The 19074-nt window shown below is 33.6% G+C and overlaps 1 protein-coding gene across 2 annotated transcripts in view; it reads right to left on the bottom strand.

The window, feature by feature from the left end:
* The window catches only part of LOC128671858 (uncharacterized), a 97573-nt gene extending 82481 nt beyond the window's left edge, over window positions 1–15092 (bottom strand). Inside the window, exons 1-2 of one of the 2 annotated variants that reach the window (XM_053748668.2) lie at window positions 14658–15092; window positions 427–843 (exon numbers count right to left, since the gene is read on the bottom strand). In XM_053748668.2, the coding sequence (XP_053604643.1) occupies window positions 427–530 (104 nt within the window). In that variant the 5' untranslated portion in view covers window positions 531–843; window positions 14658–15092. The remainder of the gene's footprint in view (window positions 1–426; window positions 844–14657) is intronic. The other variant, XM_053748667.2, reaches the window with a different exon arrangement.
* Window positions 15093–19074: the final 3982 nt, after the last annotated feature.

Here is a 19074-nt window from a genome sequence, read left to right as displayed (position 1 = left end):
GAAGTACCGTAACATATGATTATAAATTAAAGTTTAAAAAACGACCCATACGTTTACCGTAATTTAATTTATTTTAATGTCTAATGATTATTTAGGATATTATCAAAGTGTCATAACTTCACTTTAAATAATAATTAAGAAGGTAGCTAAATCACACTCATTCAAAGCACTACTTAAATTTTAATAATTTAAATTGAAATGCCGTTAATTTCTGGTCGATTTATTGACATATACGAATAAAATGACCGTAAAAGCTGTATGAAAAGCATGTACAAAAACTAATCAAAACCAATCAAATAAAGTGCTCGCCTAGTTTCCTATTTGTAAGTTTTATATTTACAATATTATGTTGTGTACAGACAACAAATTAATCAAGGAATAAATCATTATGATTCTGATACTAAATAGAAAAAAAAGTGTACTTACGTGTATACAGTTAGTAGCATCCAGCACTGAAGTCGTGCGCCGGGAAGCCACGTGACGTAGCGACCAGTCAGCGCACAGTCGATCCAAGAGACAATATAAAGCATACCACCGCAGTGGCTCTAGCAGTGCTCCTAGATCGCTCGCGAGCTATGGTAACTAACTGTTGTCTTGACTAGTTGCAAAGTTTTTGACGGTTGGCCGAATCTGATTTAATCTACTTATCTAAGCACCGGCTGTCATCAGCCGAGCTGAAACTGATTGCGCTGACGCTACAGATGACCGAGGCGACTCTGCTTAGAGCACACCCCAGCATCTTTGTTCGTATCACGGTTTTTAAAACGCGGTTCTATCAAAAACTTATCAGTTCAATCGAGAAATAAGGACGTGCCGCTCAAACACATCATTCCCGTATCGTTCCTGCAACAAAAGAAACAAAACGTTAATATTTGATAACACAAATATAAGACCAACTCAGGTGCGCAGGAACCACCCAAAGTCGGTCATGAGAAGGCTCTTAAAGTCATAAATAAATCACACCTTCACACGACCCCAGTCCCTTTTGTTTAAATGCTACCAGGACATACAAAAACTTTTATTTTTCTCGCAAGTTAAGAACGAAAAAACACGCCAAGCGGGATTTGTGCAATATCACAACAGAAAAATCATTAAATAATGCCCTGCCAGGAATTGAGGTGTTTATTATATCGAGCCACGCTCGCTCCGTCACTCCGCAAAAAAGCAATCGTCCAGGTAAACTGGCTTTTTTGCACTCCTCGGAACTTATTATGCGGGATTTATGTCAGTTTTTGTTGCGTCCGAGCTAATTATTGTTATCTGCTTTCTGCTTGACCATAGCGTTTTCTATAGAGCAATAATGGGCCACTAATTCTCCTGACACCTCCGGAGTGAGCGTCAATCGCTCGGAAGGCTATTCAATTGTGCACGCACACAAAGCCACCCGCAATTCCACTAAGCTTTTAACGTTTTTATTTGTATCCTCGATGTCTCATTCATTTCGACGCATTTACTGACGTTTTGCCTAAAGGCCGGCGCTAATTAAACATCGTATTTCTTTTCCATAGTTAATGGCCATATCGCTGACTCATTCAATCACACCACCTTATGGTTCAACAAAGGCTTGCAAATTAATTTTTTTTCGAAGGTGAGTATCGGCGAGCGAAAGGAATGCTGGAACAATAAAACTTCGAATTTAGAACAGCGATCGGCGCAGGGGTTATTATTTTAGCCAACAAAGTAGAAAACCATTTACAATAAATCATTTTGAATGGTTTCTTGGTTCCCATGCGTCGAGCGGGCGACGCAAAGGGTGATTTCTGTCTGAGTGTGCATAAATAAAGCTGAAGGTCCTGTGTGCTGATCCCAAGTACCTGACTTCGGTTTCAAGTTGAAACCACAAAAATTGTTTAACTAGAAGAGGAACGACCACCGCTACAAAGCTTTTGAATTGTTTTTGCTTATTCAGTTTACGTCCGTGGGAAAACATTGAGTAAAACTTTGTCAATGAGTTGTTTATTAAGACCTATTATCCTATGTTAATCATGTAATATGTAAATAACACAAATAAGGTATTTTTCGTAAGCGGGCAATGGCCAAGAATTCAACAGGAAATACGCGAATTGCGTGAGAGTGGAATATATCACATTTACAAATTTCATTTCGACAGTAAAATATTGTGTATTTTTGTTTGGAAATTCGTGTAATAAATCCCGAAAATGAATCTCGCTCTTACTACCGCTAGACCACCTAGGCCTTACGGCCTGAACAGTTTCCAACCTGACATGGTAATCTATGAGGGGAACGTAATTTTGACATGAAAGTACCTATTCGTCTTATCCACAAGTTTAATGTTTGTTTGAGCAAAGCTTGCGTGGACCACACTGTAAGTTACCCGGTCGTCCTAGCTGAGCCACAAATGCAACAAGGCACCCCGACGCTAAGTGATGAATCAAACGTATGTATTCGTGCGTGGCCTTTGTGCCATCGCGTAAAGGGACTGGCCCTCTTATTTATAAAAAAGTTAAAGTATACTCTAAGCTAAAATATGTTTTGTCTCTATCGCACTTTACAATATTTAACATTAACTTGACGAGATAAAACATCATTCAGCTTAAATTAAAAAATTCTTTATTCAATTTAGGATGATATACATCACTTATTGACGTCAAAAAATTACTTAAACTAAGTCTACTGCCGACATCCAACGGCGCAATAAACTTCACCGCAGCCTTTCCTCCAAGGACGTCAATTAACAAATATAGGTCTTATACACATAGTAAAAATTAGGAGGACGAATTCACACCATTATTAAAAATGACAAAATTTGAATGAATAAATGAAATAAAAAAAAGTTGTATTTCCAATAAAATTATTGAAAATTGTCACACACAAAAAAAATAATAATAAAAAGCTAAATGTACAAAACGTACGTAATAATGTCATAAATCAATTACATATGTTATGAGGATACTGCACCATGCTTGGGCCAAACATTATTGTCGTTCACATAATCATCAGACTTGTAATATGCCTTTTTACAAAGTACTTCTTTTATATAATTTCTAAATTGTTTGTCCGGCATATCAAGAATCCATTTAGACAATTTATTATAAAAACGGATACAGTTCCCAACAAAAGACGTTCTAACTTTGCCCAACCGATGCCCGGGGACAAACAATTTATCTTTATTATATAAGCCTCTATCAGTGTAATCACCAAATTTTTTAAATAAGTTTAAATTTTTCCGGACATGCATAATGTTATCAAATATGTATTGAGAGGGTAAAGTTAAAATATTAATATGTTTTAAAAAATCTCTGAGGGAATCCATTCTCCTCAAACCATATATAGCACGGATTGCTCTTTTTTGTAAAATGAAAATAGTGTTAATGGTGCTAACACTCCCCCAAAGTAGTATCCCATAAGACATTAAGCTATGAAAATAACTAAAGTAAACTAATCTAGCAGTCGCCACGTCCGTCAGTTGTCTGATTCTCCTAACTGCGAATGCCGCGGAACTATACTTTTTAGACAGGCCATTAATATGATTGTCCCATTGCAATTTGGAATCAATGGTAATTCCTAAACTTAAAGTATGCTACGTAAATCCATCTCACCTTCCTATTCATACAAAAAATTGTATGAATAGGAAGGTGAGATGGATTTACATCCAGTATTTTAACAGTCTGGCAAATTTAATTGGACATCAGGATAAGTTGGTCAAATTTAGTTTGCAAGATTTGTACTTAACATACATACATACAAGTTAAGTATATAAAAGCTTTTAAAAAATACTGGTCGCAAACCCATCTATGCGCACAGCGTTCCGCCACGTCGATCAATTAGGGTTACGAAGATTACTTCTACGAGTACGCGTAGCGGTCTACGAGAGAGCGTAGATAACTTTCATACGTAATGTTGGGAAAATGTGGTACTGTTATATTGTGTTACCATTTCTAAACGTAAATACATGTGTTTCTAGATAGTAATTGGTATATAATTTGAATATGTCTTGTATATAATAACTTTATTGTACGAAAATAAGTACTTAGATTTAAATTAATACAAGAAAGGTACAACGGTGGATATATCCCTTGTATTGATCTCTTACTGTCAACCGGCGATAGGTCGTCTTATTACAATGTTGCTCATTTTGCAGTAGTCAACAACAAGTAAAACCAACTGTATACAAAATATTTGATTATTTTTCAATCCTATAACTAATAAATTCCAAACCATTAAAAATACTTATAAAAAAACAAACAGGTAGTGCCATTTTTTATACCTTATTAATTCCTATCAAATCATGCTATTGTGATCGAATAAAAGAGGACACGGAATACGACATCGTAAAACCGTCAAATTAATAGTTTAAATGGCTTGAATATAAATTAGTGTAATAAAGAATTTCGATAATGTGCCTAATTTAACAAAATGCCACTGTTTGACCGACAATGATTATGAAGCACATGTTTTTGATGTCAGACGATCAATTATCGAACATGATATATATATGAACATGTAATTGATTGAACCAAACGGCGACTTTAATATTTTTTATATATTCTTAATTTAAAAAATATTAGATCCTGACATATTAAATTGGCCTTTGATATAGGAGGAACAAAAAGTCGAATATTTTTTAATATAATATATTTATTTCATCAAAATAAGAACCATTATTATCTATGCACTTTTGCCATCTCATAGGTAGTTCATTGATCCATTTACTAAAAAAAACCATTCGGACGGGAATCAATAAAATCTTTGAAGGCGGTTTGGACTGCCCTATCGGAGTTGAATTTTTTCCCTTGGAAGAAGTTCTCAAAATTTCGAAAAAAAATGTAATCTGTTAGAGCAAGGTCCGGGGAGTACGGTGGATGTCTTAGACATTCCAATTGAAGCTCCTCTAATTTGGTAGCCATCTGTTGTGCAGTGTGTAGTCTAGTGTTGTCGTGAAACACCAGTGGCATGGAGCGATTGACCAGCCTCGGTTGTTTAGCAGCTAGCTTTTCCATCATAGCTTGCAATTGCTGACAATAGACGTCTAATAATGAACGACACCGGCACTAGACCACCAAACGCTTACAAGTAACTTTTTTTGATTTGGCTGGCTGGGCAGGGTCCAGCCATTGCGATGAGCGTTTCCGATTATCGTAGAGAATACACTTTTTATAACAGGTAATGATTTGATTTAAAAACCCTTCATTATTATGCCCGTCAAGTAATGTAACCCAGCAGTCGACAACCGTTTGCCGGTTTGCTTCATTCAATTCGTGAGGTACCCACCTTTCAAGTTTCTTAATCTTACTAATTTGCTTCAAGTGGATAAAAATAGTTTTATCACTAACACCGAAGCCTGAAGCTAATTCGGACGTAGTTTGCGATGGATCCGCTTCTACAATAGCCTTCAATTCTTCATTATCAACTAGGGTCTCCAGCCGTCCACGGGGCTTGTTCTGCAGGTCGAAATTTCCAGAACGAAAACGTTGGAACCAAAAACGCACCGTATTTTCTTTTGCCACAAGACCGCCATACACATGATTAACCCTTCGTGTCACGGTGGAACTCGTAAATAACGCGATATTTAAAGTTTTCCATGTTGTAAACTGAGTGACGCAAACAGAAAAATCAGAAGAAAAAAAACGGAACGGAATGACGGTCAACGAAATACAAATACATGTGTAAAAATAGGTATATCAATTTGAATTTGTAATTCCTGACCAAAAGGGAGAAATTTGTGATTAAAGTAGATTCTTGCTTCTATAGAAATTTCTAGATAAGAGTTTCACAATATTTCCAATTTTACGAAATAAATCGCGTACATTTTGCGTGCTTGAGTAAATCGAATCATGAGCACCTGAGACATGTAGGTTTTTAATTATTTATTCCTTTTTGTGTTGCATAATCTATTTAATAATAAGGAAATGTTTTTATGACTCGGCATTTAGTTCATAATTATTATAAACGCAGATTTGAATTCTTTATTATTTAATAACTTTGTCTAATTATAAATATTAGCCTGTTTGTCTGTCTGTCGTTATCGTTACCTATATATATTTGGTATTTCGTGTAAACTGCAAAAGCTAAAAAAAATGTTGCAATATGTCTCATGAATATACACACCCTTCACTTAGATTCAACTACATATAAGAATAATACAGTTACCATTCACCAGTATTTCTCTGTTGACTTGTACCTACCATATAATTACACATAATGTGAAGTAACTTTAATTTCAGAATAGTACTCAGAAACTTGTCAATTAAATTTGCAATTCTATAAATTAGCAGCGGGTGGCAACTTTTATGTCCATTTTATAGCCGAATTAAAAATAAGTTTGAATCAATACTGAATCATTAAGTTTAAATGACTCACGATATTTTTAGGTAATTTGACATTGTAGAAATAAACAACTTTAGTTTTTTTTTTCAATAGTCACATATAACAGTGATAACACGGTCTATAACAGTAACTATTAGTTTATAAAACTACCATGCAGACATAAGGCATACGGTCCGGCTGATGGTAAGTGGTCACCACAGCCTATGGACGGCTACATCAACTAGGGTATCACGCGCGCATTGTTGAAACTATCTTTACGCATTTTTACATAACTATTGCCAAACACATGTGTAGAATAACTCTGTCAATAATCTATAGTATAATTTGAAAATTTTGGGCAGCATGTATGTACCATTTTCCAATAAGTAAATAAACATATTTACGACTAACTCTTGCGCAGTAAATATGATAAAAATAATATCAATAAATCCGTTCATGACAAACTTGACATAGTATATTATATAGCGGTGTCTAATTAGCGAGTAGGCTTCAAGGTTGATATTGATTCAACAAAAGGACACATATTACCCTCCAATAATGTTGAAGGTAAGGTCGCGAATAATAATGCTATATAAATATTGTCCGCGGAAAATTTCCTTTATTATTTTGCACAGCTTTTGTAAAAATTTAGAGGCTCACAACAAACGATCTATGTAAACTGGTTTTAAAGATTCACATAAAAATACTTAGTTTTTATTTTTGAAAGATATGTACAAATGAGAATGCAGTATCGCAAACTTTATATATTTATCTTTCATCTTTTCGTGTGGGTTCTTTCTAGGCTGTGACGCCGCAGAAGCCCGAGGGTAAAGTAACAAATAAAACCATTAAATGTTGAAGATTTGTGTATGATTTTATAACCGACCTGCCTCTTGGGAGTGCTATTGTTTCCTATCAGATGCCAAGGCTGAACGACATCTACGGAAGGAAATAGTGATACTATTTTAGGGCGGAACCACACGCCGCTACTATCGAAAACTTGATTTAAACTAAAATTATATAAAGAACATACTAGAACACTAAACTATAATTAGATAAGTATCAATACTTTACTAGTCCAAGTAATATTTAATCTGTGCCTTGGTGTACGGAAGTAACAAGGCTAATTCTTCAACTGAATATATAATTACTAATGTAATTACTTGAGGACATAATTACAATGGTAAATAATATCACTCATATTTTTATTGCGGTATAAAAAACTATCTATAGTATGTTGTGCCTCGGGGCTCCCGTGGGAACGCTTCGGGATAAAAATTACCATGTGAGCAGTTCCAGGTTATATTTTATACGTGTACCAAATTTCATGTCAATCGGATCAGCCGTTCTTGAGTTATTACTAGTAGATAGTAAGCCCTACTTTTTATATACTCAGTTAGATTATATTGTATTATATATTTAATTTGTTGACCTAATAACATTCACAATTCACTTTTCACGATATTAAGCCAATCACAACATAGCACTGTGACGCGACGACAACAATACCGCAATGTGATTTGTTGCAACTTGTGATTATATAGTAAAAAACGAATGGAAAACTAGTTTCTGTAAACATTTTCCCAAATGCTTGTTATAGGTAAAGTCGCGAATACTGAAAACAACCATCCATTCAGTTATTCGAGAATTTTCCGACTAACGTAAATCAGAGAGTTCACGAACAGTTTGTACTAGAGCGCGGAAATTTGAGCCACAGATAAAATAGAGCACAGATAGATTACTTAAATGCATAGGTATTTAAATAACCAAACAGCAATTAAGAGTTCTATCAATTACGCGATGTATTGTTTTTTTTTTTATTTCTCAAATAAATTTTATATTGACATTAGAAAACAGTATATGATTTGTCTAGTTGGAAAGTAACTAAGTATTGGCTCAATTATAGATTATTTTTTGGGAACTACATACATATGTTTAATAGTAAACACGTGCAGTCATTTAGTACAAATTATTGAAGTATGCAATTAAATAATTTCGCCGATGCTCAACGGCTGGGAAGCAAACTTGAAAACGCTCAGATGAAAGATGAACAATTACATTTTAAGTATTTTATCCTTCTCTTTTCTATTTCTGTTCCAAACGAAAATGATTGGCTTAAGATTCTAAATCTAGTACAGTGCAGTCCGCATAGCTTTTCACAGAACAACACAAATGAAAAATGGTTATCTGTAGTATTTTTAATTTGTGTTTGTTGTCGCACTGTACTACTTACTAATCTTGTTGATATGTTAGTGCACTATGCAACTTGGAAAACAACATTTTTAAAAACGATTAGCACTGAGTTGGGTCTTTAAAAAGCTAAGTATATCAAATACATAGTTTTCGCTAACACTTATTTATTACAAAAAATAATTTACATCGGTTCATTCCTAAATATAAGGATCTCTAATATAGCGAGTAAAATATTAATGTTAATAAAATTGCTGTTAATCGTAAAAGTCCTTTAGTCGCATAAAGTCTACTATACTAAACTTCCGTATTATTAAAGCGTCCATGGAATCATTTTGTCCATACAATCATACATACTTCATACAGTCCACTATATCAAAATGTCCCCTGTATCAAAACGACCACGGTGTCATTATGACCTTAAGGTCCATAGATGCCTTAAGGCGAATACAATCTCACCAGTGTTAACAATAGCACTCACCACGAGCTGACATTTTTAGATGTCGAACCAAAAATTTACTTTCATTTTAATTTTGCACGATATATTTTATACAAATATTACTGAGAACGGGCACGAAGAGGAAACAAACAATAAATAAGGTACATAACCCCATAACGATTGACCGCTAACTGGGACTTCCTGCATTTTAGTGGAACTGTCACAATATTGAACAAACTGTCTCACACAAGTCGCGAGAACTGCTCAAATCCTAATCTATCGTGGACCCGATCCGATGACAGTCGTATTCGAACGAGGTTACATTTACAATTTATTAGTAAGCGAAAGTATTTTCAGATTTTGATTTAATTGCAACTAAATAAAAATACATAAATTTTCAGGCCAATTGGTATTTTTATTTTAAAAAATATTTATAACGAAATTATTCCAGCAAAAATAGCGCGTTCCAATTTAGTATCTAAAACAACAATTTTGTCAAAGAGTAGATAAAAAGACTTCACGTCACTCTTCTTTTGTTTAAAGAATTATTATGTAAATCCTTAAATTACTGCACGTTTACAAATTCAACAATAGTAAGAAAATAAATAAAATCCATAAACTTCACCACAGACCGGTTACATAAATTTCCTCGAAGGAAGCCGCGAGCATTAACTAGTTTAGCAGTATTCAGTCAATTCAATGTAATAAATATCGAGTCTTCACAATGCGTTAAGCCTAACATTCCTAACTGAACTGGCGCGCTTATGAATTATCGAACTACGGAGGACTTACCATCAAAATACATAGTATATCTTATATATATCATAGTAATGAGACATAAAATGTGAGGTCACTTTCTTCAGGTGAAAATTTCTAATTTGTAAAAGCAATTAGAGTTGTTCGATGTCATGGATGTGGCGTGTGGTTCCTTCCTAGAATTGGACCACTCCATATTCTCATGTGGATGCCATACGAGGCGACTAAGGAACACATAGCTTAGGCAGCTGATGGGCAACAATAGCGTTCCCAAGGAGGATTGACGTCAAGCAATCTTCTAGGTTTCGCGGCGTCACAGCCCCAAACAAACGGTACCGATAATATGCGAAGATGAGAGAGAACTGTTTCTGAATGTCAAAACTTCCACCTTCAAATCCTTAAAATTTTTGGAAGGAAATAACTATATATATAGTTAACTTTGAGTTTTATCAAACCCCTGTCTACAACAGGTTTGAGAAATAAAATAAATTATTGAAAGAATCGAGATAACATCACAAGTTTTGCAAAAATATTGAAATTGTCCAAGTCTTACTTAACAAAATTTCCAGCTTCACGTTTCCCGTGAGTCTGAAGCGTTATTATGCAAGTCTGTGTGTCTGTTTATACCCCGAGTTGGAAGTTGCATTCGCAGAGTGCACAGAGGTTGTTATTCCGAGTTATTCTAAGTCAATAACACCATTCCAAGGATATATGTGCAAACATGCTTAATACTGGAATCTGTGCAAACATTTTTAACTCAAATTTATAACGACATCAATTTCGGGAATAAATTTTATGGCTGAAATCAGTTTTATGGTTTTAGTAGCGTGTTACTTAAACAATAAAAGTGAAATAGCTAATGTTGGTTTTCTTGGATTTGTTTGTTTTGAATAAGAATCTCATATATGTTTTCTTTGATAAAATCTTAGTGTTCGGCACTTAATTCCTTGATAATCGTGGCTTTCTTTTAACGAGGCAATTCTAGAGGTAGTTTTTAGATAAATAAAAAATGCAACCGTTGCTCTAAAACACTAATTAGGTATATATTATCGAAATAGGTTATGTGATGTTAATTGAAAATATGTTTTGTCGAATTTTGTGTTTGTTGTTTTTCGAAAATTGAGAACGTGTCGAAATAATTAACTGTTACAATTCAAAATGACACTTGCTCTTGAGTGATATCTCACAGAAATACGGCACTAGAAACAAACCCGAAACACGCTAGTTTGATGTCGTCAAAAATATAATGACAAATTAGGATGATTAAAGCTATACAAAGTGTCGAATACGATATAGAGAGTAAAAAGAAAATAACAAAAAATATATTTTTCGTCAGGTTAAAGCGACAAAAACAGTCATTGTTAAAACGCCACCGTGGCTGACTCAAAACAATGTGTCAAACTTTGCACACTTAACGTAACGACGGTTAAAAATAGCCGGGAATAGTTCCGGGGAAGTTCGATCAAAACATTTGTCTGCGGCGCCAGGGTTGCCGACTGCGGAAAATGGAAACTTTACGTCGCAGACGGAAACTTTGTTACAGATAAATTGTATTGTATGACGCCATCTAGTACGTTACTGCTATAGGTATGCTGACAAATACCATCGCATTTATTGTGGATTAAGGCTAAGATATATCTTGGATATACTGTGATATATGTAGATATCTATCAGCACCATCAAATTCACTTCATTCACGAAAAAACAAAGCGTACAGCATCTCGTATAGTCTTTCTCGCTAGTTCTTTTGTTTTATCTATTTGACGTTATTTTTTTCTGACATCATTGTATTTCTCATTGACGGAAGTAAAACCTGTGTACCAGCGGTTGATAATTTGGATTTTCTTTTAAATTTTGTATTCAACCAATCTTCTTGAAATTTCAAATACGTAATACGTCATCTCAGAAAACAAAATTAATCCCGCGGGACATTAATGCAACGACGAGAACAAAAGCCAGTTAAATATAAAACTTACATAACCCACAAATATTTAAGACATACACACATACAACCAAAAAACCCGAAAGAGACATCCCTGCAAATAGATAAATGTTGAGTACGCAAGTCCTAAACGACTGTCTCCACAATTCCACATGTATAAAATGTTACGTCCGTCTATCTGACTTACAAAGAAGACGATCCAAAATGGATAATGGATTTAGCTTATAAAGATTTTCAGGGTTTGAGACGTGCCAGATTATTTTTCCGCATTGAAATTTAGTAATTTATAGCCCTGCTTCAGTTAGATTAAATTAATGAAGTGTCATGATTTTTTAATTGACTAAAATCCATATGTATATACTTAAAATATCAAACAGAAGGTCAGTCATCGATAGAAACTTCCTGATCAAATACGGAACCTAAACACATTTTTTAAAAATCCAATGTAGGTATTTCTGAAAAGCAATCTATTACGAAATAAATATATATTGAATTATATTGTAGTTCCAATATTAAAATATTAAATAAGCGTATATTATCAAATCTAATCATACAATTTAGCGATTTTCAAGGTAAGAAGGTAATTTTCAGCTCATGTGTTGCACCTAGACCTCTTCTTCGCGTCCCATCTAGATTCCAAGTTAGATTGAAGTCAAACGCACTTGAATTCTTAATAATAATAAATATAAATATATATATTAGGACAAATCACACAGATTGAGTTAGCCCCAAAGTAAGTTCGAGACTTGTGTTAGGGATACTAACTCAACGATACAATATTTTATAATAAATACATCCAAGACCCGGGCCAATCAGAAAAAGATCATTTTCCATCATGACCCGACCGGGGATCGAACCTGGGACCTCTCGGTTCAGTGGCAAGAACCTTACCACTGCGCCACCAAGGTCGCCAAATAATAAATATATATGTTCACATTTCTTAAAGATATTTAATATGATAAAATGAATAGGTACAGTACATGTATCGCTAAGAGCCCGATATCAAACAACTGCAGCGAACTGCACTTCACCGCGGCTCGGTTTGAAATAAATATTATCACGGGAGTCTAGAGATTACTTCACTTCGAAATCGTTCACAAATTGGAATTAATCTGTTTACTCGCTCGATGTTACTTTTGAGTAACTGTTAGACGGAATTCGCTTTAGAAATTAATATCTATGTGTTAAGTAGATAATATAGGTGAGTGACATAGTGTCAGCTATGGAAGTGTTGTATTCAAGTGTCACAGTGTAAGTTATCGATTTCTAAAGAATCCGAACATCCTTTGCTTGGTGTTGCCGTTTTGCCAGAATGTAGAAAAAAAGGGATAGGTATGAGGATATAATATAGAACATACCAAACCCAACCGAGTGTAAGTACCAAATTTCAAGAGAATTATGAAATTGAGGCGCAATTATAGACCCGTTTTTCGTAGCTGGCTTCGAAATATATTTTTTTATTCCCGTATATAAATAAAACTTCGTAACTCGGCTGGCGGTACTCGGAGCGTTTCGACCGCTGAAGCCGCATTACAGTATTTAAATTTTTAACAAAGACAAGAAAATTACTTTTACTATATTTTTTTTTATTTTAAAACAATTAATCTGTAGTGTGGTAATGTAAATTTTATGAATGATTGATTTTGGAAATGATTCCTTCCTCAAGAAAATTTACGGATCGTAATGACAGCACGACCACAGCGGTCGAAAGCTCCAGAACCACCGGTTACGAAATCTAACTAAACAAAATAATCTGAAGAACCGAATATGCATGAAAAGTATTCCAATCTAACAAAAATGGTGTAAGAGAATTTTTATTCTTAATATTCACAAACGAATGTAAAATTATCAAAGTCTAAGAAGTCTAATAAATAAGTTTTATAATGTTTAAAAAATATGTTTTTAACACAAACCTTAATTGTCATCCAAACATAACTTACTTGTCCGAATAAATCTTTTAAAATTTATGTCCGAATAATTTTTAAACGTTTTCCTATATTCAATTTCTGCTCAATCGACTGAAGAATACGTGTTTCAAAATTGAGTTGCATAATTCTAATCACACATACATACTTAAATACGAACTGAAAAATCACATTAATTTTTATTTTAATTGTACATCGGATTCTAATAATATCTTCGATTTTATGTCGCTGTCATCGTATCGAACTATTAACTACCAACATTAATTGCATATACCTGTAGTTCTACTGCACCTTCTTCTATTAGTATATTTATAAAAAATAAAGTGTTTATAATTACAATTATTAAGTTCCAATTAACTTTCTAACTTGCCTCCGTAACTTACTGACATTATTCAGTATTTTCCTTAAAGTGAGCCTGCTTTTACGAACTAGTTATTCTCAGATTTTATCATTAAAACATAATACACAAATAAGTACCTACATGAAATAATGCATACCGATTAAAATTACGAAATCTTAATCCGCTGTGATTTCCATAGCCAAAATAACCACATACCAAACTACATTCCAAAATAAATAATTGTTTTTATTTTTTATTTTAAGTACTTACTTCACTAAAACTAATACATTCTTTAAAATCGTTTAATTTGTTGGACCAATATTTATGGCCAATTTTCACCGAATCGATTTAACTTTTAAAAAGTATATTTATGAAATTGCAACAAAGTCTTTCGAACTATGTCAATAGACATCACGTATTCATAATTTACGATTAAAAGATTAATTTTATTACGTGCAGAGTATTAGAAATCAATCATTACAGCGCAGTAAACATTTTCTAAGTGCCGCCGCGCACCGTTAGCGCTTAGATTGACGACGGAATTGATTGGACGAAAGATCACTTGTTCGATTATTGTGCAGGAATTAATCTATCAACTCAATATTTAGACTTCATCGAAATATTTAAAAAATATATAGTTTTTAAAGTAACATAAACATTGTTAGGTAACTTAATTTCAGGTACAGGTTTAAAAAAATTACCCCACTTAATACTAAACATTTACAAGCAACTAATTAAATTAAAAAAATAATTGATCAAAATAAAAAATGGCAATAAGTCGTATAAAAAAAAACCAACCAAAATTCCGGAGCAAATAAAAATCCAAATGAAATGGTGCACAAAATAAATAACACTTCACACCAACATACTGTTTCGGCACACCGATTTATAATAACACAAATAAAAATGTAAGAAGCTCAAAGTCTAAACGCACTTTTAAGACACCAACACACAACTTTACCGTTTGCCGCCAACTGCAACTTTTCCACGACAGTTTTAAAATTAGAAGAAAAAAGTTCGAAAAATTTAAGAAATTAAAGTTTCGCGAGTTCGAAATTAAAATTTCGCGTCGCGAAGTCGCGCGCGTTTCGGGAATTCGAATGTGAAATTTCGGCTATTATGGGGAGGATGTGCGCATAGCTGTGGCTTAGATGAGACTGTGGCGTAGTGGCGCGGCGGTCCGCCAGTGTGGCCGATGCCGACTTTCGCCCCGACCGGTCGCCCTACAGCTCTGGCGACGTGTGACGCATCCAGGAATTGTTCATTTACCACATTTTTGAAACTTTAATTTATTTATTCTACTCTATCATCCGACCCAATTATCCATCGTGGAGTAATATAATAATATTAAAATAATGAGGTATAAAATAATAATGTAATTTAATTATAAATTACTAGATCAATCGTCAAACCAGTCATCAGAAATAGGGGTAGTGAGTCTTGCAAGAGAACGAATGAATATTGTTGACACGGAAATTTTTGCTCGATCGCATTTCTATTGTTGCACCGTAAAATGTTAGTGTATTGTTATTACAAAATATTCAAATTTATTGCACCGAGTGGGAAGTGCAACGTCATTGAAACAAATTGATCACATTAGCGGAATTCCATATAATTTTAATAAATGACTTAATAAAATAAACTGAAACATAAGTTACGATTTATTTAGGTTATTGAAATTTAAAAAGTATGTAATGTGAACTATTCATTGTTTCAAATTCAGTTGTCGCGGCTAAACAAATTTAGCTTAAAAAGAGTTGTTGTTAAACGAGAAACAATAGTTTATTTTAGCGGTTTCGCTGAATTTGTATGAATAAGCCGCAAACCGCACGAGATAATACTTATTAACTACCTCTAATAGTTCATTCCGTAAATAAATGGATGAATAATTGGGTCAGTGTTTTTTCGACAAAACGTATCAAAGTTCAGCGATAACTTCACTTTAATCCTAAATTCCTAACCTGACTAACATTGAAAACACAAAAGAAAGATAATCTGTTTGCTTGTTTGTTACCTCTTCACTCTTAATCGACATACACATCTAATCTTAATATTTCGCATTAATATTGATAGTACATGGAAGAACATAAGCTAGATGGAAAATTTATGTGGGCAAAAACTAGCATTTTTGTATATCTTATTATTTCATATTTAATCTACAGTAGCCCTTTGCTTACAAATGTCTCCCATTATAAACCGCCTCAAAATTGCTTCTCAAGTTTTTGTCATCCGTAATACAGACAGACGCTAATAGAACAAGTAAGAAAGTTTACTTGTAAGTTTTATAATGTGCAGTGTTTGCCATTCAAAAGTCAAGATACTATTCAAAACAGACCTTCAAAGCCATTTGAAGATTATTCACAGAATATTCATATAAAATACTTTTATATTTCACGTCTTACTTTTTCATTTTAGTTGAAACTTCTAGAAAGTACAACAACAAATATTTCGAAACGATAACTGCCAGTAGACGCTCTATGGATAAGGAATAAAAAAACTGGAACTTAAAAGGAATGCGTGAAAGACTGCATATAAGCAACACCGATATAATTACGTCATTGAACATACACAAAACTGTAGTAATATAGGCAAACCCTATAAGAGCAATCTAAAATGTCATGAGTTCGATGAAATCCCTTCAAAATTGTTCGACATTCTATAAACTTGTATCATGGTGTTTGCAGTTATTGACAACTAACAACTCGAACAGGGTAAGTTACTTAGGCTAGTGGAACATAGCCTTAGGGGTGCGACACATAACGTAGATTCACCTAAATCGATCAAATAAATACTAATTTACTATTTTGCAAGCGAATTTGATTTGTATATTCATAGAAATAGCTTTACCAAAAAATATATATATTAATTTTAGCAAATTTTTCATCTTGTCCATTTTTGTTTGTTTTTGTTTAGAATAGGAAAAAGAAGGGTCGGGTCGGTCAACAGTGAGATGAGAGTATAACTTAATCAAAATAGCATGTGAGTGAGAAGCCTACGTGAGTGAGATCATCAAAATATAGGGATGGTTGTCGTATAAAGAATAAATCTATTACGGGGCTTCGCTCCCGTGGTAATTTTGAGATAAAATATAGCCTATAGCAATCTTGGATAATGTACTATATATGACTTTTCTAATGGTGAAAGAATTTTTGAAATCGGTTTAGTAGTTTCGAAGATTACCCGCCTCAAACATACAAACTCACAAACGCTTACCTCTTTATAATAATAGTGTAGATTTGTTCAGGTCAAAAATTATATTTTTCAGACTGACCTGGGCCTTTGATGTTCATCTATGTATCTGTAATTTTATATGTTAAAAAATGTAGTATCATTAAATTAGAAGTCTTGGAAGCTAACTGAATCTGTGTGACTTGTCTATATAATTTATTAATATAATGTCGTAACATGAACTCGTCCTAGTCCTCACATCTACATGAACAAGTACCCACAATAAAGCCGTGGATACACTGCGGACAGTTGTTGTGTCCTGGTCCTGTTCCTGCCGGATCCTGTCTGAAGTTCGCAACTGGGTTATAGCGTCCGATAACACTGTTTATTTATGGTTAATAAAACTGAATTGTCTGGACTCGTGTTTAACTTTGGAATGGTATAATTGACATATTTCGACTGTAACCGCGAGGAAATAACGTCTTTAGAAATGAAGCTAACAAAAATAACAAGCAATACCTAGAGGCAAAACAAGACACTAATGTTATAAATTTTCTCAATGTTAAATCTGTAACAATTATTCCATACTCAATCTCTTACTGATGTTATGCAACATAAAAATTGTAAACGTATTACAAATAGTTTCAGATACTTTCAGAAAATGTAAGTAATTAATTTAAATTTTTGTATTTTATACCACATTAAAATATTGCCAATATGGTACTAAATTCCACCCCCCCATAGATTGCCCTCATAATCACATTGCACCCCCGAGCAGAGTTTAATCCTATATTTAATCTGGTGTATTTTCTCCCTCACTAATTGAATAGGAGATACAAACATCTATATTTTAGCTTTTGTATCCTTAAAAAGATTATCGCGCAAAATGGGTATTATAATATTTCCATGGTGCATGTTAAAGACGCAGTGTCTGTTACGGATTATTTTAAATCCTGGCCACAAATGATGCAAAATTATTATAAAAAATAATATATTCGATCAGAAAAAGAAATGAACCGCTAATGAGAATAAAGTTTCGGAGATACAGGATCTCCTTTTAAACAGTGTCAATTAAAGTGTGATATTGATGCTGGCTACTGTAGTGTGAAATGTAATATTACAAGACACGCCATACCTCTTAGGATAATTGAGATTTTTTTATTGATTATAATATTGTTATGCGGGAAATGTTTTAAAAAACTTAGATTAATTAATTTACTAACCTAATACTTGAAATAAAGTGTTGCATAAAATTAAATGATTTAAACACGACAATATAGTACTATTGACATAAAATACCGCAGCATTATTTATTAGTACTAGTTTCTCATACGAATTCAAATCAATGTAAATTCCTCAACTTTCTCTTGTTCTTTCAAATGACATCAATGAAATACACTATGAAAAGAATACAAGCACACATAATAGGTGTAGTACAAGTTTAAAATCAATTGGTCCTATTGAAAAGGTAAGAGAGACCTCCTGTTTGACTATTGACTATGTCTCGCAACTTTGTTCACAAGATAAATTTTTATATTTCCTTTCTTTGAACAAACAACAGAGTAAATAGGCTTTGGCGTTTTGTTTCCCACATACCACGCAAACTTCTGAAGGCGAACTTTTTTGTTTGTTTAGTTATATTATGCCTTAGAGAAGAACACGGTGAGACACGGACATCAAAATACACGCCTACAAATCCGTAAATGTGTACAAATATTATTTAGTAACACCAGAAAATCGCTTTCCATAAATTTACTAATAAACACTTCAGTGTGTGAAAACCACGTAATACTTCTGACTCTACCGACAGACAGATTACGGACTGAAAATTTGAATACTGAAGTAATATGTGGACTATGATGATTTCGATTATGGCGACGTCTTCTATATTTTTATACTCGCTAATTTTGTGGACTATATTCAAATGATATTATTTCAGTACAGTATACTGTATTAAGAACCAAAACACAGCCTGAAACAGGAAAACGAAAGACTATTACTTAAAGTCCATTTCCTTCACTCCACTATCTAATTAAAAAGGAAATCA

This window comes from Plodia interpunctella, chromosome 8 (genome assembly GCF_027563975.2).
Source record: "Plodia interpunctella isolate USDA-ARS_2022_Savannah chromosome 8, ilPloInte3.2, whole genome shotgun sequence".
Lineage (NCBI taxonomy): Eukaryota > Metazoa > Arthropoda > Insecta > Lepidoptera > Pyralidae > Plodia > Plodia interpunctella.
The sequence above is the reverse complement of the archived record's forward strand: the minus strand, read 5'-3'. Positions and strand labels throughout refer to the sequence as shown.